This window comes from Branchiostoma lanceolatum, chromosome 2 (assembly GCF_035083965.1).
Source record: "Branchiostoma lanceolatum isolate klBraLanc5 chromosome 2, klBraLanc5.hap2, whole genome shotgun sequence".
NCBI classification, from domain to species: domain Eukaryota; kingdom Metazoa; phylum Chordata; class Leptocardii; order Amphioxiformes; family Branchiostomatidae; genus Branchiostoma; species Branchiostoma lanceolatum.
The window spans coordinates 26,787,292-26,813,413 of NC_089723.1; the positions used below are offsets into that span (position 1 = coordinate 26,787,292).

The 26,122-nt window shown below is 41.5% G+C and overlaps 1 protein-coding gene across 3 annotated transcripts; it reads right to left on the reverse strand.

Moving 5' to 3' along the window:
• Positions 1 to 4: 4 nt before the first annotated feature.
• LOC136428270 (spatacsin-like) lies at positions 5 to 26,036 on the reverse strand. 3 transcript variants are annotated; one of them, XM_066417654.1, is made up of 44 exons: positions 25,809 to 26,036; positions 24,640 to 24,818; positions 23,763 to 23,966; positions 22,499 to 23,291; positions 22,114 to 22,234; positions 21,376 to 21,526; positions 20,519 to 21,036; positions 19,799 to 19,996; positions 19,428 to 19,499; positions 18,830 to 18,969; positions 18,256 to 18,467; positions 17,625 to 17,853; positions 16,965 to 17,174; positions 16,493 to 16,590; positions 16,130 to 16,275; positions 15,636 to 15,800; positions 15,425 to 15,494; positions 14,952 to 15,120; positions 14,191 to 14,417; positions 13,941 to 14,049; positions 13,273 to 13,517; positions 12,822 to 12,857; positions 11,917 to 12,051; positions 11,291 to 11,386; positions 10,599 to 10,724; positions 10,176 to 10,336; positions 9,535 to 9,732; positions 8,873 to 9,164; positions 8,416 to 8,630; positions 7,600 to 7,737; positions 7,087 to 7,293; positions 6,452 to 6,583; positions 6,012 to 6,139; positions 5,562 to 5,680; positions 5,193 to 5,344; positions 4,542 to 4,679; positions 4,071 to 4,137; positions 3,735 to 3,916; positions 2,917 to 3,153; positions 2,453 to 2,621; positions 2,141 to 2,217; positions 1,833 to 1,982; positions 1,266 to 1,417; positions 5 to 850 (listed from the first exon to the last, which is right to left on the reverse strand). In XM_066417654.1, exons 1-44 carry the CDS (start codon positions 26,000 to 26,002, stop codon positions 676 to 678), a joined length of 7,932 nt encoding a protein of 2,643 aa, XP_066273751.1. In that variant the 5' UTR covers positions 26,003 to 26,036; the 3' UTR covers positions 5 to 675. The 3 variants fall into 3 exon arrangements, with proteins under 3 accessions (XP_066273751.1, XP_066273752.1, XP_066273753.1); XM_066417655.1 differs by lacking the exon at positions 12,822 to 12,857; XM_066417656.1 differs by lacking the exon at positions 11,291 to 11,386.
• Between the last annotated feature and the right edge of the window lie 86 nt (positions 26,037 to 26,122).

The following is a 26,122-nucleotide window of genomic DNA, read 5'->3' on the forward strand; positions in this document are numbered from 1 at the left end:
ACCACATGATTCATGTTCATTTATTACTTCCATATTACGGATTAATACATCTCAGTATGGTCCTCTGAGGCTTGGCAAGGTAACCTTTTTTGCCATTTGTTCTGTAGACATACATTTTTATTTCTCAACATTTTTCTCCTCAAACATCACTTTTCATAAGTATATATTGCACATAAGAAAAAAATTTAACATTTAATTATTTAAAAAGAATCAATCCAAAATCTTTAAATGAAAAGCTTTGAATATTCTTCATCTGATAGGAAGACTTAGTACTTTACTGCCCGGATCTAACAAAAATGGGCTATCAGTCGAGCATGATTTCCCAATTACGCAAATCAACTGCTTACATCTAAACATTGGCCTTCAGAGTCCCATTTCACACATTATGTTTTCTGTTAGGATTGATATTCTACAAACCTCATTTCTCACATTCTTGTCTCATTGAACTGCAAGGTCTTCAGGGCATGATACTTTTAGTATTCAAGACTGATATCAGCACAATCTTCTTGGCACATTTTGGCATGGATATCTTAGTATGACATAAGTTTTTAACTTCTTTTCCAACAAATTTGAGGTACTTTTCAACACTTACCCAACAGAATGTTGTACATGTATTCATGTATCACCACACCAAACATCTAATTACATGCTCCAGTCTGCTGCAATCTACCAGCATTATGCCACATCCCTCAGGTATGCCCCTCCGTCCCCCTCTAACAGCTGCACACAGAGGTCGTTGAACCCCATCTCAGTGGCCAGCCTGTAGATGACGTGCACCTCCCTGCAGTATCCCAGCAGCTTCTTCAGGTTACCTGTCACCTGACTGGACTTGCTGCCCTCCCGCCGGTACCTGGAAGATAAAAAGTTAATTGGCGAGCAAGAACATCTGTGGTTGGGAGTTGGTCAGCAAGTTTGCTTACTAATCTCTAAAATTCAAGTTATAAACATCTTTTTAACACCACCACTTGTGGGAAAAGAGTATGGATAATGAACACACAGTTATACCAGTGGACTAGTCCTGCTGTAGTATCATCTGTACTTGGAAAGCTGTGTGGCCCAAGGGATACAGAACCAGAAAGGACTTAATTTGGACTTGAAGATTGAAGGTGTAGATAAAATGGGTGTTTGACACAACCCAAATCCACAGTGTATGCATGTGTGCAACATGTTAATGCTGTATCAAAAAATACCTGCACAACTCCAGTTTTACCAGCATTAACCTGCACATGCAGGTGGCATTTTGAGAAGTGTTTGAATAAACTGACCTCCCCACAATGTCTACAAAGATGCCGCTGTTCAGGCTCATGTGCGCCAGGTAGTCATCCAGATAGCGGAAGTCTCCAGACAGGACAACGTTGTTGTACAGGGCCGAGGACCACTCAGACTGCTTGCCATAGGCCTCCGCTACCATCAATGCCTGGATCAATGTCAAACAAAAAGTCAAAGATGTTCAATGTCAGATTTTTCCGGCAAAATTTACAATACTCTTCATGCTATTGACATTTACACTAGGCACACTTTAGAAAATTTGCATGATTAGGCCTTGGACAATAAATGTTATGTTTCCAGTTACAGTTCTGAAAAAATCAGGGTTAGTAAGTAGGTCTGTTCATATCACATTTTCTATTGCAACAGCAATGAGAACATGGTGGAAAACGATTCTACAACGTTTTCATCACTCAGATGTTAGATCCAAAATTTTATGTTCCTTGCCAGTGATCGACCCCCCAAAGAAGGCAAGAGTCAGCAGATTTTTGCTAGGGTCGGTTGGGCCACCGGAAACACGACATTTTTTTTCAAGGCGTTACTTCATATCACTGCTGCGGACTTACATCCAGGAACTTGCCGTGCTGTGAGATGAACTTGACCACATCCTTGCCCTGCAGGTTGATGACCCTGCACCCTTGACCCAGCAGGTGGAGCTGGAGGGCCACCAGGCGGGCCTGCTGGATACACGAGGAGGCGTGGCGCAGACACTCCTCCTGAGAATGGACAGTTTTAATATGATATCTAACACAATGGATGGATGGATGGATGGGGTGATGGATGGATGGATGGATGGATGGATGGACAGATAGATGAATAAACAAATGAATGAATGAATACAATGTAAGAAAGCTAGCCAACAGAAAGATCCCACCTTTGCATAGCTCTCTGCAGCATCACTGAAGAATGTCACTATGTTCTGAAGACTGCTTTGTATCTGAGGGGTTTGTTCTGAAGATGAAAAAATGAGCAACTTACTCCTTCTTATAGCACAACTACAACAAAATGCACACATTTTCACACATCTGCCAAATTGATTGACAATTCCAAATTGAAACTGTAAAGGAAAAGTCAGCCCTGCTGCATTCAGGATTCTTTATCAGTCTCCATGTCAATGTTAAAGAACCTTCATTAGCTCCTACAAAGTGATCACTACTGACACCTCCTGTAGAAAACGTGAGCTTACCCAGAGTAACTCTCTCTAATTTCTTCAGGCTCCTGTGTGCCTCGGACTCCATCATCTCTGCTATCTCCCTGTACATGGAGAAACTCAGGCACACCATGGTGTAGGTGTCCTTGTCGGTGGGGTGGTACCTCTTCAAGTAGTCCAACAGGGCAAGCTTCAATTTATCCTCCTGCAGTGACATTAACATAATCAAATTACGTTTCAAGTGGTCCTGATTGGTCCTTTAGACACTTGATGGGAAATACCCACAAGCTTGCAGAATGGGGTCCTACTAATATGGCTCATCTATGCAAACATCATCTTGGATTGTTTTTAAGGACGTGCCAACATATATCAGTAGTCACTCTGCTATCCTCTGTTCTTGTTTCTTGCAGCAATAGAACACTGGTGTGAGAATTGGAATTTTATAGCTTAAGTCCAAGTTGGGTTAGTAACAATGAATAATGGTAGTCTTTTGCTCTTACCTTGTCAATACCCTTTCTAAAGAGTAGCTCAAACTGGTGATGTTTCCTCAAAGTGTCAAATATGTAGGTCATCTCGCTGAACCGCCCGATGCCGGTCAGTAACCGTATCATCAGGGCGAACTCCCCGGCCTGTGCCAGGGTGGTGGTCAGGCTGCGGGCAGTCTTCAGGGTGGACGAGATTCCCTCCATGTTACAGCAGAGGGTGTGGCAGTCATGGGCCCTGATCAGCAGCTCCACCTAGCGGAATGGCAGGGGATCATCTTATGCGGGTATCACACTGGCCTGCGGCAAATTGCGCCGGGAAATTGCAGCAAGTTTATGAATTATCACCAATTTTCCCTTGCTATTACACGGGCATGCTCGGGTAAAATATGTGACCTCTACAGACAAAATGGCCGTGTCCAGAAGGTCACATTCTCTGTTTCAGCTCCAAGTCAGATGCAAGATAACTTTACAGGAAATCTCAGTGTTGCCACTGAATCAAAAACCAATGTACAATGATTAAGATTCATCAAAAAGAGATTTGCAATGATTGCGCCATTTTACACCCATTTGTGCCACTTTGCGAATGCCTTTCATAATTTGGCGTAATATTGGGGCAGTCTAGTGGGATACCCGCTATACTGATAATGAGGACATAGAGCACTTACTAGAGTGGAAGGTATGAGTTAACCATACCCTTGTCCTTTGAATATAAATGGAGGAAACATAAGGTCATGTATCTTCACACAACAAGTGTAAATCTATGATTTAAATGTGTGATAGTTGGCATGATACAATGTTACTTCCTGCGAAAGTTGTTACAAAATTATTCGAACCTGCACAGAAAATGCACCCCTGGAAGTATCCAGTAGCGACCCCTCCAGAGAAGTGGCGCGATCCAACAGCATGTTGCCCAATATTGAAGGGTCAGAGCAAAGCTTGGTCAGCTTCAGAAACCCCTCAGTACCGTCTGATGGATGGAACACCAGCTCACTGGCCGTACGGGGGGAGTCTGCGCCTATTAGGAAATGTACATTATATTCACATTGACTCATGATGAATCATTCCAGCCAAATAATTCCTGTATTACAAAGACATCTAACATGTCTGCAAAAATAAATCCAAAGCAAAATTTTAAGGGGGTATATATACTTCAGACTCTAAAGTTCTACCTGGAGCAGTTTCTCCGGTGAAGACCTTGAGGGAATGGAGTATGGCATCTGCCAAGAATCCTGCAACCTGGAAAAACCATGAAATATAACTGTTACTACAGGTGGACTTAACATTGCCAAGATTGACATAGTACTCTGTGAAGGTTTTAAATCTGGTTTAATTCAGGTAATGTTTCAAAACTTAGAAGTAGTATTTTTAGGTTTAGATTCTATATTGCCGATGTGGTCCTTATGTACACAGACTGAGGTAGTCACCTGCACAGGATTGGCTGTATGTCATACACACAGAATCACCTAAATACATAATACACTGTTACACATACAGAGAGAGAGGGAGAGAAAGAGAGAAAGAAAGAGAAAAAGTGAGAGAGGGAGAGAGAGAGAGAGAGAGAGAGACAGACAGACAGACAGACAGACAGACAGACAGACAGACAGACAGACAGAGTTGCAAAGTGACCTTGCAACACCCACCTGTTGTTGAACCATGTGGTTGTACAGGATGAAGTCCTTGGCCAGTCTCAGCTTGTGACTGATGTCTGACACCAGCAGGTCGTGTAGTGTGGTGAACTCCTCACTGGACACAACCTTCTGGAAACTCCAGTCTAGGGACTGCAACAGGCATGGATTTTACTTAGAACAGTCAATCTACTTTTTTTGGGTTTGAACATTAGTTAATTCATGAGAAGCTGAAATCAGCATGCATGCCACTTTTCATTGAGGTCATGAGGGATTAGGTAAGTGCCAGACAAAATAAAACAATATAGATTTTACAATAATTTAAGTCCCAATAAATCTATAATCATAGAGTAGTATCCTTACACATATGATCCTGTGTCTGTTCATTCTGCTTATTTCTCTTACTGTAGCAGTCTCTTCAAGGCAGTCAGACTTGGGGCTGTGCATGCACCTGGTTGTAAACTGTTCCAGATATTGGGTCCAGAGTAGCCAATCATATATCATGACGGTCCCTCACTGAAGAATACTTCAGATACAATTACGGAGAATACTGCAATACTAACTACACTACTACAGGCTACATTGTGTGTCTTGGTAAGTTAAGAATTATCATAAACCAAAACCCACCATAAACAAAAGATAACACTTCAAGAGACTCAGCCGTACCTGTGCCACCTTGTACCCTGCTAGAATCCTGTTACAGCAGGCCTTGCCTTGCACACAGCAGTCAGCCAGTACCTCCATGGTGTTAGAAACATCATCCACATCTACCGTAGTCCAGCCACTCAGTGTACTGGCATGGCTGGAGATACTGGATACTGGGAAATATAGAATAATAGTACTGTACATGTATTTCACTTCTAGGCCCAATCTTTCTTATTCTAAGGGTATTTTCACAATACAGAGTGAAATGATCAGATGAAAAGTTGGTTTGTAGGTTTTTATTACAGCTTACAGTTATTCAAGCTGAAAAAGACCTACTAGTATCTACTAGATAAAAAAACAAATAAAAGAATAAAGAAAATTAAGACTTACTGCTTAAGGATCTGGGCAGGGATTGTGACAATGACATGATCTTCCTACGAGGTCCAGACACAGAGAGGGCTTTCATCCTGTCTGGGATGTCCTCCACTAGTGTGGTCCCATGGACCAGTCTGGATGGGAGAGGAGTAGACTCAAATTGACACAGTTGAATTATACAAGGCTTTTCTGAGATGGATTATATCAGATGTATTCCCATGAAAAAGGGTCCTGTTAGACAAACCTGCCAGGATTTCTATAGTCTGTACAAAATTACATGGACAGCATACCATATGCCACATGCATTCCCTTGGAAATCAACGTTAGGCAAAACCTGGCAGGTAGAGACACATGGCAGAAGAGAAAGTCTGTTGCTCTGGACGTAGGGAAAGGATTGTTTTTTTTTCCAAGTACCTCGCCAAATGCATTTTCCTTGGTCAAAATGTAGCGACACCAGGACCCTACCTGAGACATGTGAGGATGATGCACAAATCCTGGCTGTAGAACTGGAACTGTGCAGCCAGCTTACAGGCCTGGCTGATGTTTCCCTGGTCCAACAACTTCCCAATAATGGCGTCGAGAGCCCTGCACTCCTACAGCAAGGACAAGAGAACAGACCACATTAGCATGGATTTCTGTTTAAACTTTTAACTAGTGTGCCTAGTCCAGGAGATAGCAGTGCCTAGTCCAGGAGACACCCTTGCGTTAGACTTCTCCATGTTCCATGGTCCAGGGCCCTAGACTGCGCTACCTTTAAACTTAGTCCAGAGTCTTTCACAATCTGGTTAATTTCTTAACATAAGGCCAAACAAATTTAATATTTTGGATATTTTCACTAAAAAAATAGAGTAAACAGGTGAAATGAAAATTGGAAAATGCTTATCATGTGTTCTTTCCCCCCTTACCTTTTCCGTTGTGAGAAGACTCTCGTTGACATGACTCTCCACTGGCATCTTGCCGTACGTCTGCAGCAGCTCCTGCCTGTAGTCAGTCTGAGCCCCCAGCAGTGTGGACATGGTGATGACTGAGGAGCCACCCTGGAGAGGCGACAGAGAGAATAATCTAAGTCTTGCCCAGCTGAGACATTTTCTTCAGTGAACTGCAAACAATTTTGTGAGGACACAGCAGACATCATTTGGAACATACATTGTTGTGCCATGATCACGACTATGTGGGACCTGGTGCTAGACACCAAATGTAACTACAAATACGGACACAAAGAATGTATCAGCTTCTCAATGTGACATTATCCATGTTTAACCAAGTGTCAAGAGTTTTGATTGAAACCACATTGGGTAACAAAATTAGCCTGAAATATATTCAGTTTCAAGGGAATGCCGCCAGAGATTTTCTAACCAAGATTTGGTAAAACTGAACATCCCTGAAAACAAGGTTCCTAGAACACAGGAGACCAAGAGGTATAGTTCCGGACTGTCCATTATAATTAGCAGTTCAATTAATGATAGCATGGCAATGGCTATGGGATCGGTCTATTCCCCTAAGAACCTACAACAGTTACTGTAGTTTAACCTTTTCCTACCTCTCCTTTTTCTACTTCAGCCTGTATACAGCTCTTCCACATCCTCTCTTCCAGATTCTCCAGCATGTCTGGGCTGGCAGGGTGGTCCGAATCTGAGGCAAGCCAACGGTGGGCCATGCTCAGTAACAGGGCCTTCTCCCACGCATTGGACAACACTTTAACATCTTCTGAATCAGACACCTCCACCACTAGGCCCTCAGCCTGGGTCTATTGAATAAAAATGGGCACAAAACTTGTTAGCTTTCCAAAACTAGAGACTAAAGTAATTCTTCAATGTTAAGTCATACTCTGAAAGGAACCAAAACAAAACTGCACAGGACAAAATAAAGGAAAAAGCCTTCCTTCCACAGGCTAAATAGTGATAACTGTTTAGCAACATTAAATTCACCTTATTAAGTACATGTACTGTTTATTCAACTGAAAATAATCCTCCAAGTTTTTTTTACATGTGTGTCATTTTTTTTGTTGCTTTATTCCTTCTACCCATGTCTCCCTTTCTCCCTTCTACGTTACCTGGAAGAAGTCTGTTGCCATGGCAGCAGGGGTGTGGTGCCTCCTGAGTTTGTCCTCACACTGTCTCCAGAACCCCACCCGTGCTGCCTCCTGCAGCCACAGACTGGACCTCTTCAGCTGGGACAGGTCTTCCAGGAGCTGGTGTAGCAAACACTCAACAATAAAACAATTGACACATAACCAGTAAACAGCCTTTGGCATAACGTACCAATTTTGTACAGCTAGTACAAACTGCGTAACACCTGTAAGGTTTGATCCACTCGCACAGTGATGGACTCCTACTCTTTTAGATAAGTGTGGTGGGAACTGGGAAGGCATGGCTTTCCTGAAACACAGGACCGCCCGCTTTACATCCTATTCGAGAGGATGTCCCCAACCAAAGCTAGGTACTCATTTTCACCTGAGTCAAGTGAGGAAATAGGTGCCCTTGTCATATCCCTAAGCAAGGATTTTTCAAGAATATAACTGAAAAAGTACAACATTGGTTTTGTTTGGTCTGAAGAAGATGCATCGTGAATTCATTTATTTCTGCGGGAGTTTAATTTCGCAATAGGAGAGAAAGCAGGCTTTCGTGATGTTTTAAGTTTGCGGTCTAAACAAAACTGCAGCACAAAAACCCATATTCCTAGTGTCATGACTTTGCGGTGGATAGGCAGAGCAAAAAATACAAATCAAAATAAAACCAAGGCAAATAGTTAACCTTCTACCTGCTGCCTAATTATAACTGTACCCAACAGAGAATGGGGTGCCAAATGGCTACTTCAGCGTGCTAAAGGTTAACGATTTACAGTATCAGAATACTTGTTGCACACGTACCTCTTGTACAGTGATGCTGCCTGTGGGCAGTCCAGCCAGCCTGGCAAACTGTCGAGCCACGTCAAACTGTTTCCTGTCCTGCAGACTGACCAGGACCTGCTGACACTCCTGCTGGTACTCAGGACTGGTGATGTCCATCATCCTCCACACACACATCCTCACACCCGTCTCCTTCAGCAGCTGGTTCAACTGGTGGATCCTCACGTAGTCCGGTACTGGAGGGTGGTAACAAACAAAAAGAAGAAATCAAAGATCTCATTCCTCTATGGCATATTTAGACTTTTGTAAATTTCTTAAGAAAATATAACACAACCATGCCATTTCACACATTACATGCTTCCTCCCCTTGAGATAAGTCTTTACTACTTTTCCTTGGTATGCCAAGTTTTGAATGTCAAGACTCACTCTTGCAAAAAGTTGCAAGATGGCGCTTTTGATACACAACTACACCTCTTACCTTCTCTAGTAAAAGCCCTTTGTATGGCAGTGTCTGACAACACCCCAAGAAGAAGACTACGTTCCTGATGTGGTGCTCCTGACACAAGCTTGCCGAACACCGAGACAGCGACACTCTCCAGCCACTCTATGGTACCAAATGTCTTGATAACAGTTGAACTTCTGCCCTCCGGAGTCTGTCTGGTGGTACTCAAGACGTCTTTGAACTTGTTAAGGCAGAGATGGGAAGAAGAGTATTCTTTCTTGACAGAAAAGGCCTCAGCAAACTCGAACAACGGCACAAGGGGGGATTCCTGAAGACAGAATGATGAAAACAATAACGTTAAACACTTTCCTGCACCAATTTTGCAAGTTGTTAATTTTGTAACTTAAGGTGATTCAAACATAGCCTGTGAGAACAAATTAACAAAACCGGAAAGAAGATTGTATTTTCCCTGAATTTAGCAGTGGAGGGTTAACAATAAAAATTAGTGGGATCTTCCCTATTCTATTACAAATGAAAAGGGGAAAGAACTGAAATTACCTGAATCAAAGGGACTAGGTAACCACATCATAATCCTGTCTATCTATTGCATCATAGGTGATCTTAAAATATAATAAATCTACTTTTAACTGTAGTTTCTATCTGTCTTGTTGAAATGAGAAGAAGTTTGAGTTGCTTACAGTTTGGAAGATCTGGAATCCTCTTGCCAGTGTTTTGATGTGTTTTGTTCCCATGGCCACCTGAATGATCCTGTCCAAGTCCAGGAGGCACCAGCGATGCCACTGTATGGCAGGGATGTTGGCTGTAGCGGAGACTGAGCTGGAGGGGGGGAGGGACGTCAACAGCCACACACACAGGCAGTCGAGCAGCTGGGACTCCTGAAAGGTACAAAAACACACCCATAATTTACATAAACATAAACGCTAGGCCAGCTTTTGTTGCATGTTTTATTTTGGCACAGTTGGTTATTCCATATCACACAAATAATCACACATCATACATGGTTGAGTAAGCCCAGTGGCACAGTTGAGAAATTATGTAAATTAGTCTAAAAGCACCAAATTTTGCACACCTGTAACTTAATGTGCACATTCAAGTGCACAAGAAAACATTAGAATTATGAAGATACAAATACAAGGAAAATGTTTAATTGGTCTAACTTTGTTGATCCTACATCTTGTTACAAGCAGGTGGCACTGTCTCTTATTTTGTCTTCTTCTTAAGGAATGGAAGTGGACAGCATTCATGAAAATCAGTATATGACATGCCTAGCTGGCTTCTTTGATATATCTTACTATCCTGAATGTGTTGTCCCACGCACCTCATAGCAGGCTGCAAGTACAGCTAGTATGGGAGCTGTCAGGGCAGCAGCATGGGCCAGCAACGACCTCCAGGGACAGCTGGTATTCTGACATTTGAACAGCACACTGAAGAGGTCATCAGGACAGCTGGACGGGTCAACTTCCTTCTCTTCAGCTGAAACTAGGAAACATCAATTTATCAGTATCAAATCAAACACAGGACCACACAGAATTAAAAAGGGTTTATCATTAAAAACAATAGAAACAAAATACAAAAAAAAACAAAGATTACGTTTACGTAGATAATCATTATGTTTCAAGAGTGTCTCAATCATGATGTTTCTGACTTAGGGAGAAGAGATGCTGTAAACTTGGTGGCCTTGCACTGAGCAGATCTGTTTGAAAAATCTACAACAGACAGATGGATTGATAGTACATGGTACCTGTTACAGTAACAGTTCCATCAGCTGGAAGCACACCTTCAGTGGAGCTAACTGTGGCAGACTCAGTTTTCTCCTGCACCTCAGTGTCTTCATCCTCACGCTCTGACCCATCTGTACTGCTCACAGCTGAAAACCATCATCATATCTTTAACAAAAGACAAACAGATACCAAGCACAATAAGGGCCAGTGTAACATGCCAGAATATACCCCTGGCTGGAATATACAGGTCTACTCTGGTCAGGTGTGTATTCTGGCCCAATACATCTTGAAACCCAAATCTTGAAGGAAAACCTCAAATGCTTAATGTAAAAAAGAAGCACTGATCAGCAGTAAGAGCATTCAGAATACAAGACTAAGCATGTCTTGAGGAAAGGAAATTGACAACACGAGGAGTTGCACACAAGTAACAGAGGAAAGAGGGCTTATAAGAATCAGACACAAACAATAGGCCTTTTAGCAGTCCAAAGTGTACATCCGTTCAACTGAGACCTCATTTCACATGAACTGAATAACAGATTACTCAAACTTTCAAGAGAGACACTCAGAACAAAGTGCATGCTGGTTAACTTATAAAACTGGCAGGTTGATCAGATTTTTTTCAACAGCATAGGTTTGAACAACAAGGACTGCAAAAAGTCCTTCAGGCAGCATATTTGAAAAGTGAGAGAGAGGACATGTTGCAATTACAGACCTTTGGGAGACTTTTGCCTCTTGATGGTACTCACAGAAGTGGAGGTATGGAATTGTTCAGAAAAGGCTGGCTTATTCTCATCTACAGTGGACAGTACTTTAAGGACACGTACAACAGAAGTGAGATGAAATAATATGGAAACATAAAAGAGATTGATTTGTACTACAACAGAAGAATATAATAAGGTCATTGCTTAATACTGTTTTCTAGGATTATGTAATACTTTCAGGGCTTGAAACACAAACAAAATAATTTTTGGAGATTGATGGCAGCAAGCATATCAACAACATGCAATTCGAAAAAAAAAGGATTTCAAGCCCTGACATGTTTATATAGCTACAGGCTGGAAAATATAATGTATAAATGATATATTGTAACAATATAATGGTAACAAATTCTCTGGTAATACTAAAGCTGGGGGATAGTCCACTGGTAACACTGTGTTTCAACTTCCATAATCTTTCCTCTATCAGGCGCTGAGTGCTATGCAGAGAAGCAGTATGTACCATTTTTAAAAGTTTTTGCCATGACTCAGTTGGGGATTTCAACCCACAACCTACCGCATGCCAAGTGAGCACTCTACATACTGTAGAAATCTATTAAAGGTTTCAAAGACATCTGCTTACCACTGTCTTTTCCCCTGGCCAGTCCCATTCTCATGTAGAACTGGCTCCTGATGTCCCTAACACCAGACTGGCCCTCAGCTTTCCCACCTTCCTCTTTCTTCTTCCTCACTCCATCGCTTCCCATGACATCGCTACCTGCAGAAACATGTAGCCTGTGTTTCACAATCTCTTGAGGCTGACTGGACCTCTTCCCAGGAGCATGTGGCCATACCCCTCTAAGCCAGGAGACTGATTTCGGAAATCAGTAGTACCAATAAGAGCTTAGGATTCTTTATCACTTTGACAATCGGTCCAATGGGATCTCAGGATTCTGTCACCATGGAAACCTGTTATCACAGCATCCAACGCCATGGTAAAGGTCAGTTCTCAATCTGACAATTGATCTATGGGTGTCAGCATGTCCTCATGAATTAACAGGATTAGGATGTTCCCAATTCTCCTGACTAAGAGGTGTTGGTTATCAAGCTTCTAGGGCCTTGGCCTGCATTTGGTAGTGGAAGGGCTACTAGAGGACTAGAGAGACACATAACAATTTCTATACAGCTTAAAACTGTGAAAAATTGGACTGTCTACAAATTTTTTATTCAATAAATAATACATCTTTTTACCCTCAAAGATATATCAAACTGCAAAATGGCATGAAAAAAATCACAAAATGCTATGTCTGATCAGTTCATTTTCCTCCATATTTTTAATGAAGCAAATCTAAAAGTTTTCAGCAGAAATGTAACTTTTGTAAAATCTGAGCAAGCTTTGAACCCTTCAAGCAAAAAAATAATTTGCTATCATGATGATCCATGATAAATCATTGATCCTTCTGCATGCGCAGTTGGAACCATGAACAGGCTAATTGTTGTTGATTGCTGCAGCAGGCCACACAATGCTGGAGTAAAAACATGTCCGACCTGAGAACAGGATGTGTCTAGCCTTCGAAGAGGAGCCTAGTCAGAGAAACATGGCAAGAAGTTTCAACAATATCCAAGTCCGAGGACACTGAATGATAACATCCCATCCAGTTTTCCAGGGAAAACATCATATCTATTATTGTTTCACACTCAGAAAGAAACCATTACAAAAATTGAATAAGGCAACATCTAAAAATTCTCAGTCTGAAAAGGTTTCAGCAAAAGATACACCACAGAAAGTGGACATTTTTAACCATCAGAAATTGTTGCTACAATGTATACTATATGGCTAGAATATTCTCTTTAGGCTACACATTTAGCTTTACATCACAACTGCTGAAATTCAACATAACTGCTAAAATATTTCCCTTAGATGTATGATTAGATGAACTATTTCCTACAAAAGGAAATCTCCAACTTCATTACTAGGTAAGCAGACAGTGTTTCCTACCTGCAGTGTATTTCAAAGAGTCAAAAGCTAGCTTGAGATGTTCTGCAAGATGTGGACTGCTGAATTTGCCAGTCATCTTTAAGACTTGCTCCTTAGGGTACTGGTGGGTTTGGACAAAACAGGTGAACTGCAGCCAGTTGTCGGCCCTGGCACAGTCCTCCAGGAACACACAGGTGTAGGGGAGATAGTGAACCACACAGAAGCTGACAGGTAAGGTCCACTCTTGGCTGGCTGCTGTGCTGTCCCTGAAAATACCAAACAAAAAGGTTAAAATATAGTCAAACCTGTACAAGTGACATCCTCTACATACATGTAAGGACTGCTGGGCCAATGTAACCACTTTCTGGTGGTTCCTAAGATAATTTTTCCCATTGAAACAAGCATCAAGAATCCTGTCTTTAGTGACTACATGTACGTGTCCAGATAGAACAAATTTTATCCCCTGAGTGGTCTCTTTGGGCAGATTTGACTGTATTCTGTTCTAGACTGTACTGTTTGTTACCACCTGTTAAACGTTTATTTTGTATAAAGAATTTAAAATTTCTAAACTGTTTGATCAATAGTTTCTAGAATCTTCTTTCTTCAGTGCAAATAATCAGCACTAGTGCAGGTATACAGAAAATAAAAGCATTTTGAGCCCTGCTGAAAGAACTGTTGAGTTTGCCCACCTTTCCAGCCCCAGCTTGTCTATGTGCTGGGATGTTGCATCCTCCAACCACTGAAGAATGCGCTCTGCTGCCCTTCTCTTCCCACGGACACACTCCAGGAAAACGTACGCTACAAAACACAGTCACAAACATCAAACTCAAAGTTCTATCTGGAATGCAATCATTATATTTTGTATATTTTGTCCACTTTTCTGTCAAACTAATCCAAAGCAAATCAATTGAAATCTAAACGCAAAAAATGATGTCTTACTGATATCCCTGGCCTGCTGTCTCTCCATGTCCTGTCTTCTCTGCCCAAACAGCTCCATGCTGTCCACCCTGTGGGACAGCACGGTGTTAGCTGTCTGCACGTCCACCCGCAGCTTGGTGCTGTCCACCCCCAGCATCTCCAGGAACAGCACACATGAAGCTGTGACAGCTGGCTGGGTGAAGTTTCTCAGGGCCAGGCAGTATGCTTTCAAACTAGCCCGCAACAGCCTGCACAAAGAGAGTGGACATTCTATAAGTTCAAGTTAACAAGAAGGTAAAGCAATCATCCTCACCTGTGAATGTTAAAAGATTATATTTTCCATAGCATGTCAAGACTAAAAATGCCATTTTATTTTTCCATTTTTCCTCTCATACATCCATAATTTTGGATGGAATAACTTTACATGGGCCATGTAAAGTTATTCCATCCAAAATTATGGATGTATGAGAGGATATGCTACTCTGTGATTTGTGACTTCCTGCAAGAACACCTGGTACAAATGTAATACATTTACTAAATTATATACAGTATATATATATACAGTTTTTAATGTGTATACAGTGTATACTGTATTATATACAGTATATAATGTAGTAAATGCATCACATTTGTACCAGGTGTTCTTGCAGGTAGTCACAAATCACAGAGTAGCATATCCTCTCATTTTTGCTGTATCCAAAAGTCTACAGTCATACATCCATAATTTTGGATGGAATAACTTTACATGGCAATGGAAAAATAATATGGCATTTTCCTCTGACCTTCTGTGAGAGAGCGACCCTCTTGCCTCCATCTCTGCTGACAGAAACTTTGCGAATGCGAAAGAAGGCCTGCCCCTCCGCAGGTAGTAGGTGAACTGCAGGTCCTCAGTGTGGGCATACTGGGACACCAACTCCTGGTGGGAGAAGTGGGGCATATCCTGGAGACAATCTGTAGGAGACCAACATGGCTGGTATGAGTAACACAACCATCTTTCAGTTACTGCTTGGCAATAATGTTGTATGGAGGTCAAAGTTCATATCTGTGTCAAGACCTTTGTTGCACATTTTTGTTGAAAGTTGATAAGTACAAAATACACTAGCTAACATTAAATAAATTCAACTTCTCACTTTTTTAGTTATAGTAGAAATGAAAGAACACATACTGGTATGTTCTTTGATGGAAGGTTTGTTTAGCTGCATTAGAATTAAGAAATATGATTTTATTTTCTTCTATTATGATATAATGGGCTCACCTGATCCAGAGCTAAGTGTGTTCATTTCCTGCCAACCAAATAGTCGACTGGGATCAAAGGGGCAGTTGCGCTGTGTAGATAAAAAAAGGTGTTGATTAGAAAATCATTTTGGGACTCAAATTTCAAAACAATATTTAGACATCCCTACTACTGAGCATAAACTTTGTTTCATTGTGTATTGATCGAACAAAAATGTCTTGATGCAAAATACCTGAAGTAACTGATAGAGCGTGATGTCTTGTGGAGGAACTGTGCCCAGTGGGTGGGTAGGGAATAGAACAGACTGCAGTTTGGGATGGGCAGCTAGGGAGCGCTTCAGAACAGTTGGACATATTTTCCACTGCTTGTCAGCATCAGTGGCTGGTGCAGTCAGTGCCTGTATGGGGCAAAAAATAGAGAGAAAATTCATGACCAGCTTTGCTTGGATTAAATTCATGTACACATTACGTGATTAATATAAGATTATATATGATGGATAAAAAGTCTGCACAGGGTCAGAGAAAAGCTTCATCCTACACTTATTACCTTGCACAGCTGTCTCTACGATAACATGAGAATGCCTTGATGGATTGTCTTTATTTTTGGTAGGTGGGTTAAGGTATTGGTAAGACCTTAAAACGATTAGATTTTGGGCCCCCTCGCAACTTTCTATGGTATGGCTGTGGCACTACTTGTTTTGATATCTCTTTTGGAACTCTAGCTTACCTGTGTGATGTTTTCAGGTGCATACATCAGGGTAGCCAAGGCCATGAGGACTCGCCCCTCCCCCACCATAGTCTGTACAGTCACAGAGTCTACTCCAAGGAACACACGGGCATTGGCCAGACTGGCTTGGAACACTGCGGATGGGTCTACATTTGAGAAACAAAGGTACAAAAATTGGTGAATACCATAAATCATAGCCCCCAGGAAGATAAGTTATGGGGAGCGGGGGCTTAAAAAAGGCAATCTCAGAATCAAAAATTACTGGAGCCAGCGTAATGGGCCAAAACAAACCCGTGCAAAATATACCCGGGTATATTCCGGAGAAGGGTATGTTCTGGACTGTTGCACCTGTATGTTTCTGACCTGTATATCTGCTGGCAGTGTGTCTGAACTGAACCAACATGTCCACCCACGGAGCACAGCCAGCTGGGATGCACAGACTGGCATCATCTCCTTGTAAACTGTGGAAGAAGGGGAGCTAAGTTCATGGCAAGGTTGCTCATAAACAAAGACAATTTCAATGACAACTTACTTAAATCCGATTCAATCATTCAGATAAGACAAAACTTGCCAACTTCTTGCTGTCTTATACTTCATGCTGATTTATATGCTAGATTTGCACATTATGCAACAGTAAACCTCAAAAAGCTTGATGAAAACTTGGCAAAATCAAGACAACCTCAAAATTGAACACAACAGAATCACAGGAAATCTTAAAATGCCAAAAAATCTATAGCAACATATGACAGCACACATTAAACTGCAGATCTCTACATATTAAGATAACTAAATCTGTTCCATTTTTCAGACAGTGAAATAGCAATCACTTTAATACCCATAGAAGTCCAGATAGTAATACAGCAGACTGGGGAGTTGTTTCTCTACACAGTACGTGATGAATAGGTGGTGGTAGTCTAGAACAGACAGGTTCTTCAGAGGCTCCCCTTCCATGACGTGGGGCTGTGAGATGGCCTGGTGAGTCCGGGCTAATCTTCGCAGAAGGTCCTCAAACTTGGATAGCTCATCAGACACAAACTGTCCTCTCCTGAAATGAAGGATTTGAAATCATTATGTCTAATATAAGTATGTAGTACACAAAGGGTTATGGAGTTGTAAAGACACATCAGTTACTTTATCTGAATTCTGAAGCCAATAACTTTTGATTAGTTTCATTGTATTTTTATCCAATTGAATAGATAATGTTGATTCTGAACACCTCTTTGGGTGAAAGACCAATTTTCCAACAAAAATAAAGATTGAAGGCTTTGAACACATTCCCATTTTAGGCAGCATGATGGCAAATAAGTTCTCTTCAAGTTCAGTAAAGAGAAGCAGCTTTTTTTCGGGGGGGGGGGGCAAAATATGATTGTTTAAAGAGATAGTGTACAATGTTAGAGAAAATTATTGAAAATGGTACATTTTAAGCTCCTATTATCCCCACCTCCAAAGACAACCTTCAATCTGAATCTATTAGTAATATGTCGCTGATAATTACCTAGCAAGTTCATCCAGTATCCTGTCCCTCAGAAATGGTGTGCAGGACCCAAGCTGACTGACCAACTCCAGTGTGAGTGGACCCTGCATTGTGAAGGTGACTACTTTCTCTCTGTCTTCCTCCACAGGGAAACTGGCCTGTATCCACTGTAGAAGGCTGTTCCACATGTGATGGGACGTCAGGTAGGCCCAGGTGGACGGACAACTGACATTCTTGCTGACATTCTCTTCTGGAACAAAAAATGCATCTGTAAGTGAGTATATATATAACCGTTGTAACGCACCAGCTTCACAGCCATGCAGTATGGAAGCAGCTGATTATATTATGCTGAACAATCTGTCACACCTAACCTTTACAAATCTAGCTGCAAGCATTTTTCTTTTTAAAGCTATCAAGTGAGGATGCCTCTACTGTATTTGCTGACAACGAGTTCCACTCTATGATAGTTCTAGGAACACATCAATCCGGTGTTGATAACTCTGGTACTTAAAGGCCTGACTATTTCTTGTTCTTTTAGAATATTGAGTCTTTTCAATAGAAGATTGCTTTGAGAACAAGTAGAAATCAATGTCTGAATTGAAAAAAACAATTGCAAAAACGAAGCACGGGAACTTAGATGATGTCACGGTACCTTTCCTGTTCATTGCCAACATCCTCTCCAGCAGAACTCTTTCCCTTGTCTGCTGGTCCCAATGACGCACCCACTCCAGCACCAGGTGTGCATAGCTGGAGTTCTCACAGTTCATAGGACCGGCGCCCCCTATCTCCTCACACTGGAGGTGCAGCGACAAAAACTCTGAGGCCTGGACTGTCAGATCTTGTGAAATGACCTGCAAAGGGTCTCTGATTTCAAAAGAAACAAATGATTAGAATTTCAGCAAGTCACTCTAGAGAAGTTATCACTGAACATGTTACCAACCCAAAAACTACATTGCATTTATGATCATACTGTAGGAGCATTGAAATGCAGTAAACTGTTGTATATTGCAGGAATGACATACATGTATCACTTGCTGACAATATCAGGTTTTTGTTGGTTATTGTTCACCATATTGCAAAGTCAGACTAACATACAGTTTAATGTTCACGGACGTCACATCTATGATCTCTTGGCAAAATCCACAAATGTCCCAAAATCTTCCTACATTTTTTTGTATTCCAAACATCTTCCTAAGCAATCCCTGAATGCTCTAAATCACGTGTACCTTTTTGTTGCAGTTTCCTGTAGGAAGGCCTTGGCAGACTGGAAGGACTGACATGTGTACAGGCTCTCCACCTGTTGTACAAACTGTACCATGGCCTGTTCTTCTGCTGACAGGGAACCTGACTTCAGGAGTTCTTCAACCTGAGCAAATAATTCAAGAAGAAGAACAGCAAGTTTGTTGTTGTTCTCCGTTGGTGACTTATCATAAGGATTATTAGTCATTTCTCATTCAGGTACCTGCTTTCCTTGAAATTAAACATTTTGATAAAGGTTAGTTATTAATTTTCTCTGCAGTTCTAAAACATTTTTGTTCAACTGCCAAAAAGAATCATTGGGAATCATTGGGAAAACATGACAGATTTATCATATGCTCTTGGAAATCAAACAAAATACTTTAACATAGTATGATGCACACATTCAAAGTTTCAAGAATCAGGGTAATCAATGATTACTACATTTTTCTATGGCAGACACCACAGTTTTTTAGCAATCTAATTTGCTTGTATGTATGTATGTAACGTTATGGTTCTAAATCAGGCGACTTCATAATTTCTTATATTCATTTAGTTTGAAGGGAGCCATTTCTGTCACAAACTTACCAAGAAGTCCCTCAGCGTTCTGTTGGGAGTGTAGAAACAGATTCTACGCAGTTGTTCAGTCACATCATAACCCTGTGTGAAAAATACACATTGAAAATCAATATCAAGTAATGTTACACATATGCACATATGTCATACATGTACATGATACTAGAAACATGGTCAATGTAGTGCATTGGCTCTTCTCTGGATATATCATACTAAAGGCACACCAATTCATTTTCTTGGTTCTTTGCCTAAATAATAAATAGTATCATAAAAGAGATCTGCTATAGCATAGGGTCATATGAGTGTATGAACCAATTAAGTTTACAAATCTACTGTGAAAACATCTATGAAGGCACTAAGGAATGGTAATTAATCCCACATACCATATTGGCCAGTAGTCTCCAGGCCTGTGGTGAGTCCTTGTCCACCAGACACTGAAGGGCCATGTTCAGGCCGAGGTCAGTGACACTGGTCAGCTTGCCTGCGTGAACGTGGCCAGAGCCCTGACCCATGGCTCGCTCCTGCAGCCAGGATTGAACCAATGGGATGTTGGACGTCAGGATGGCGTCACAAATCATGGCCTGCAGGTGACAAAATTTCATTTAATTTAATACAGATCTATTACCACATACTACAGAACAATAAAAATGTTACAAATACAACCAGAACTTCTCTTATATATATTAGGTCATAACTTGGCCATCATAATGTTGTTCCAGACTGGTCTGTTCCAGACTGGTCTGTATTTTACGGTATACACAGGTTTCATCTTGTAAGTTGTATCCCACGAGGGTCCACTGGATAATCAAGTGCATTTTGTGTGTTGCAGACACCACTGTCAAAATTTGGATACCGGATTCTGACATTGGAACCAGAATTGAATGTTCTTAAATGTTCTCGTTTAAGGACACCAGATTTTCACCACATCTAGCATGTTTCACATTGTAATGTGTTATCTCATGTGAGTACGTATGACATCAAAGGACTACAACACAAACAGAGTATTTTGCATCACACTCAGTACAAGCCCTCCTGTGGGCTGGGCTGGTACCTTGGGTTATACAGAACACACATTGTTTGCACAGACTGTCAATATTTCTTACCTCTTTATTCATTGTCTCCCACCTCTTCAAGCATTTGTCATCTTCATCTGAGAGTTGCAGTTTATAGGCTCCTTCATCAGACAGTGCCACTTCAGCAGAGCTTTCCGCACTGTCAGCCTGTCTCCTCACAGCAGGCCTTTTCAGGAAATGTCTCAGCTCCACAACGTAGCCCATCAACGTCTGGACAGACTGCTCCAGTTGTGGCCTGTCTACTGTGAAACCTGGTGACACCGCTGGACCAGGTGAGCCCTCGGAGAACCCAAAAGGATCATGGGACGTGTCTGCCACTAACTCGGTTGCCGTCCTGATGAGCAGGTGCAGGTGGTCCAGCGTCAGGTGCAGCAGCTGTTCCGCAAACTGTTTGGACGGCGGTTCCTTGATGTTCTCATGGATGGCGGAGACGAGGAGGTCTATTGCTGCCCTGAGTTGAAGGGTATCCAGACTGGGTGCTGGGGGAGGGCTGGGAGGGGTAGGGGATAAGGGGCTCTGGGCTGGAGTTCTTGATTTGGGTCGGAACACTAGAAAAGACAATAAAGATACACCTTCTGTTAGCTAAGGACCTACAGGACAAAAAAAACAGTTACAGAAAACTTTGACAAACTACCAGGTACATGTATCATACATTTTTGCGACATTCATGGTGATGGCTAAGCAGTGAAACAGTATGTACTATTTTTAAGGTCTTTGGTATTACTCAGTCAGGGAATCAAACCTGTGACCTACTGCATGAAAATACATATACAAAGCAAGCACTCTACCCACAAGGCTATCATTGCTGTAGTTTGGAAAATACAACTGTCAAAAACAGCACCATTCCACTTCTTCACTTTGCTCTATTTCAAAGATGCCACATTTACCATTCTCCCTACTCTTGAGAAAGAAGGCGACAGTGTCCAGTTGGCGATGCCTCAGCCCTACTTCTAGCGTGTGTATGGGGATAGAACACGGGTCCCAGTGGTTGATATGGCAGAGAGACTCAGCCACAGAAGCACCTGCATACAGCATCAGCTATTGGAAGACAATATCAAATGAGAGTTTAGAAGTTTTTAAGGATAGGAGTCAAACATAAAATACAACTCTGTAGTTTCTAACATATCCACCCCAAATACAATCCCCACTGACCTTTTCCAACAAACTATAGTCCACCAAGAAATCAAGCATAACCATTTTTTGTATATTCACAAGCCTACACGGTCCTTAACTCATAACATTCTATATCCAAAAGGTGTAATTCGTGAAGACGTGAACTGATGCTGGGAAAATGAAAGCACTGAGACTTGGTCTTCCATATTCCATCAGGTTTGGACTTTATTTCTCTCTCTCAAGAATGACAGAGGGTCAAACCACTCCTTCTTTCATACCGTGTCTGTGCTCCCCCCTAGTGTAGCTATAGGGTATTCTTATTAGCCAATCAGACACAGAGAACCGAGATACTGGATACATCAGCTCCAACCACTATCCAAAGAAGACCTAAATTAAGAGTTGCTGGAAAAAACAAGGGAAGGCGGGGACAAGAAGTACTCGTCGTAACCAGCTCTACCATTAATACATGTACTTCCAAGTTCTATATCCAAAAGATAATAATGTTCTCATACCTGGTTAACCAGTTCCTCCTGCGCAGCATCCCAGGCTACAGCTGACAGGGTTATGTCTGTCAGGATGAGGTGTGGGTGAAGGTTGTCATCGCTCTGAACAAGCAGTGATGGCTTCTTTAACCTATATCATAAAACAACTTTTACTTGTGAAAACAGATGTCAAAATTGGTAGACCTACAATATTAGAATTTAAAGGAACCCTAGTTACAATCGTGTTGGTGAAAGGCTGCACAGTATAAGGTTACATATTACAGTACAGTTAAGAAAAAAAGTCTCTTAAAAAGCTTTTTAAAAAGTTTGAGGCATATTTGGGACATAGAAATTAAATAAAATCTGGCAGCTTTCAACTTAGCATTTCCATGGAATATCTTAAGTGGGATTTTACCTGTGACTCTTGTATGTTCCAGTTGATAGGTTGTACTGACAGACAAGACCGTGGTTTCCACCCATCTCACTCTTTTGTGAGGGGCTAAACCATGCAATGGCTGTGGCATCTGCTACAGTAAGCAACATCAGTTCACAACCTTGCACTTCTGCCGGTAGACACAAGGAGGCGTTGCTGAGTGGCTCTGAACCTTGTGATACTTCTCTGGCCCTGGGTCTTCTAACTGTTCTTGAAGCAGAAAATCCTGAGGTTGTGAGAGGCTTTCTCGTGTAACTGAGATGCATTCCAAGGTCCTTTCCCCTTTTCTTAAAGGTGAGACTTATCTCAGGCACATCTTCAAACCAGTACTTGGCTTCCTTTTCTGCTGCAAAGTATGATGGGGCTGGATGGCTAACACCTGTCTTTCTTCCAGGCCTTTGGAAGAAACTTCTTTCCATCACTTTCCTTCTGACCTGCCGCAAATGACTTTTCCAGCTTCTGTCTGCAACTTCTCGTGACAGAAACTGAAATGAACCCAAGTCATCCTCACTTAAACCTTCAAACCTTCTCACTGGTTGATCTGGGTCCTCTACTACAGTGCAGAGGTGGTGGGGGAAAAGGGTAAAGTACTCATTCAGGTTCACATGATGGATGCTGCTGCTGTTGCCGACTACAAGCGATGTCAGGTTGTTGGAAATATCAAAACATGATAAGCGCTGATTCTCTTCTGAAGCAAGGGGTTCGTTTCTAGCAGACAGGTACTCGTTTATGACAACCTTGCCCAGTTTTCTACCAGATGCCACATGGAAGATGTCTGGATTATAGATGTAAGGAAATGACTTGTGAAAAAGTGAAAGTGATCCCTAAACAGTTTAGCTCATTGAAGAGCTAATCTTACACTGGTCGTGACAGAGAAGACAGATGATAAGCACAACTTACATTGTATTTACTTTTTGACAAGGACAATGAACCGTGGACCACAGCTTAATGTCTTGCCCTAAGGACTGCGACCCTTTCCAGTAGTGTACATGTTGGTTGAGGGTCAACAGCCAGCATTCAAACTTTTGAACTTCAGATTCTGAGGCAGGGTCACTAACCACTAGTTTGTAGTTGAATTCACATGCTGTTATGTAGGTACCAATCTACTACACCTAAAATGATCGTTAATAGTACATGTACATGATTCAAAACTACAGTATCATAGTCTTTTCTAATGTCAAAGTTACCTTCAATGTTGATATTAATATTTGGAATCATCTTATTCAAACAGCTTGTAAAAGGATACCAACAACTCCATCCTCCTGCAGACAAAACAGGATCCCAGACACAACCTTTGTTTTTTTGACAAGTGAGGCTTTATCCTGAACATTTATTTGGCTGACGACAGAAAGAACTTCTTCTTCTTCAGCAACAGCCAGTTTACACAGGAGTCTGCCATTAACTAACACAGTCACCACATCTGCTCCCACTTCCAGAATATCTATGGGACCTAGTTGAAAGGTAATACATGATGCATCATTGCATGTATCATAATATATATCATACGTATCTTGATATAGAAAAGAGAAAATCAATGCCTCTTGTGGCAGCATGTGACTGATAGGGTAGTTGACTTGTCAAATCTAGAGGTTGTCGAAGGTTAGAATATGGGGTGTGTCCTGTTATGGGTGGATCAACCTTAAGTGCCCAAAACTGTCAGTTTCCCAAATATGCAATACAAACAAAACAAAAACCAAAGCATGAAAAGATTTCATACCTCAATCAAATACTCAATTCAGTTTCTTGTTTTATTCATTATTGTGAATTTCTCGCTGAATTTATCTGATGCATTTTTTCCACTGGCTCTTGTAAGGTAACAGACATCCATAGTACATATAGCAGGGAAATGAGAGAACCTATACCTTTCTGGGACCTTTAATATTGACCTACACGTATCCTCCTGTCAGTGTCCCAGTCTGGGACTCCCAGATATGCCTATCATATGTGAAAACTTTTAAGCCAGGCATTTTTACCTGATATTTGATCTCCAATTCCTGTCAGTCAGCAGTTATGCCATTTCTGCCACTCTACTGAATTCAAATTACTACCGATTCACAAGCAAGCAAACACACAAACAGATACATCAAACACGAAACCTCAGTACATGGAGGTAAAAATCCTACCTGGGCCCGCTATATCCTGAATGCAACAGGAGCCCAGACGTGTTGTAGTCAGTTCTGGATTGCCACATCGTACAGTGTGCAGCTGCAGGTTGCTACCAGTTGTCACCACTGCTAAAGACGAATCAGCAGTGCTGTATGGACCCACGCTAGAGGAAGACTCTTTCTCTTCCCATTTGAAACTGCACAGAAATAAATCAAGTATACTGTACTATATGTGACGGCATCCAGTGATAACTAGAGCTCTGGACAATCCATATAAACCTGAAATGACAGTGAATTGAACTGAAAAGTTGCCCAAACTGGAAACTAGAGTTTCTCCATGGCCGAATGAATTCTACTCTACTCTATAATTATTTATGGTCTCATTCCTGTATTACTCTGAGTGGGTACCCTAAAAGAATCCGTACCCCAAAAAATGAACAGCTGCATGAATGTGTGTTCATATCGGTGGGAAATTCCCTTTTAGCCAACCCGACTGATCTCAAGCATCAAACTGATGAAACCTTGTTTGTAACTGAAGAAATTAACAGGTAAAGTTCGGCAGCCGTGCGCGAGGTCAAACGTGCACAGCCTGCCATTGTTGGTGATGCGGTCCTGCGCTTTCAGCTGGAAAAGCGCCTTTTTGGGGGAGTAGCTAAGTGCAGTTTGTAATTGCTATAAAAAGAGATGTAGTGTAGTGAAACTGTTGGCAATTTTTTTACATGATCAAGGGTAAATGTTCTCAATATAAAATGAATAACATTGGCGCATTTTCTATAGCTTCATTACGAACGCGCCCATGTAAAACATGTATTATAACAAGTAAGCCTATGGGGTGAAACATGTATTATAACAAGTAAGCCTATGGGGTGAAAAAACTCATGAATGAGACCTTATATAAAAGTAGTTGGGCACGTCCCAATCCTTCTTTTTTGGAAGTTATGGTTTAATATCAGGTGTATTTGCAGCCAGTGCCACAGGCAGGTACCCAATGTGTAGGGTAGAATTGTTCCATAAAGATACAGAAAGTTATCATTATAATATAACTAAATCTAATCTAAGAGAAAATTTCGTGGTGCATTTTTCATAGATACATCCTTGTCCTGACTATCGTTTTGATATTGATCAAACAAGTGACAACATAATATTTTGCGTCGATCTGCTTTTCCCAAGTCCAGACCAGAGCTCACCATTTGATGTCCCGAAGATAGGATCTCGTCTGTTCACTTCCTCCGAGCTTCAACAGGCTTATCGTGGAATCCTCATTCAGAAGGGCAGTGGTTCCTGTCTTGGTACAGACTTTGGCTTCCCGGACGTGTTGTATATCCACAGAATTCTGAAGTTTTTGCAGGACAAACTGCAAAGTTTCTTCCCAAACCTCCATCTTGTCTCGTGACCCATGACCTTCGAATCAAGCTGCTCGTCGTATTTACTTTAGAGTCCTGATTTATTGGTTATCAAGATTTACATAGTCTCACAATATTTAAATCAATATCTATTTCTA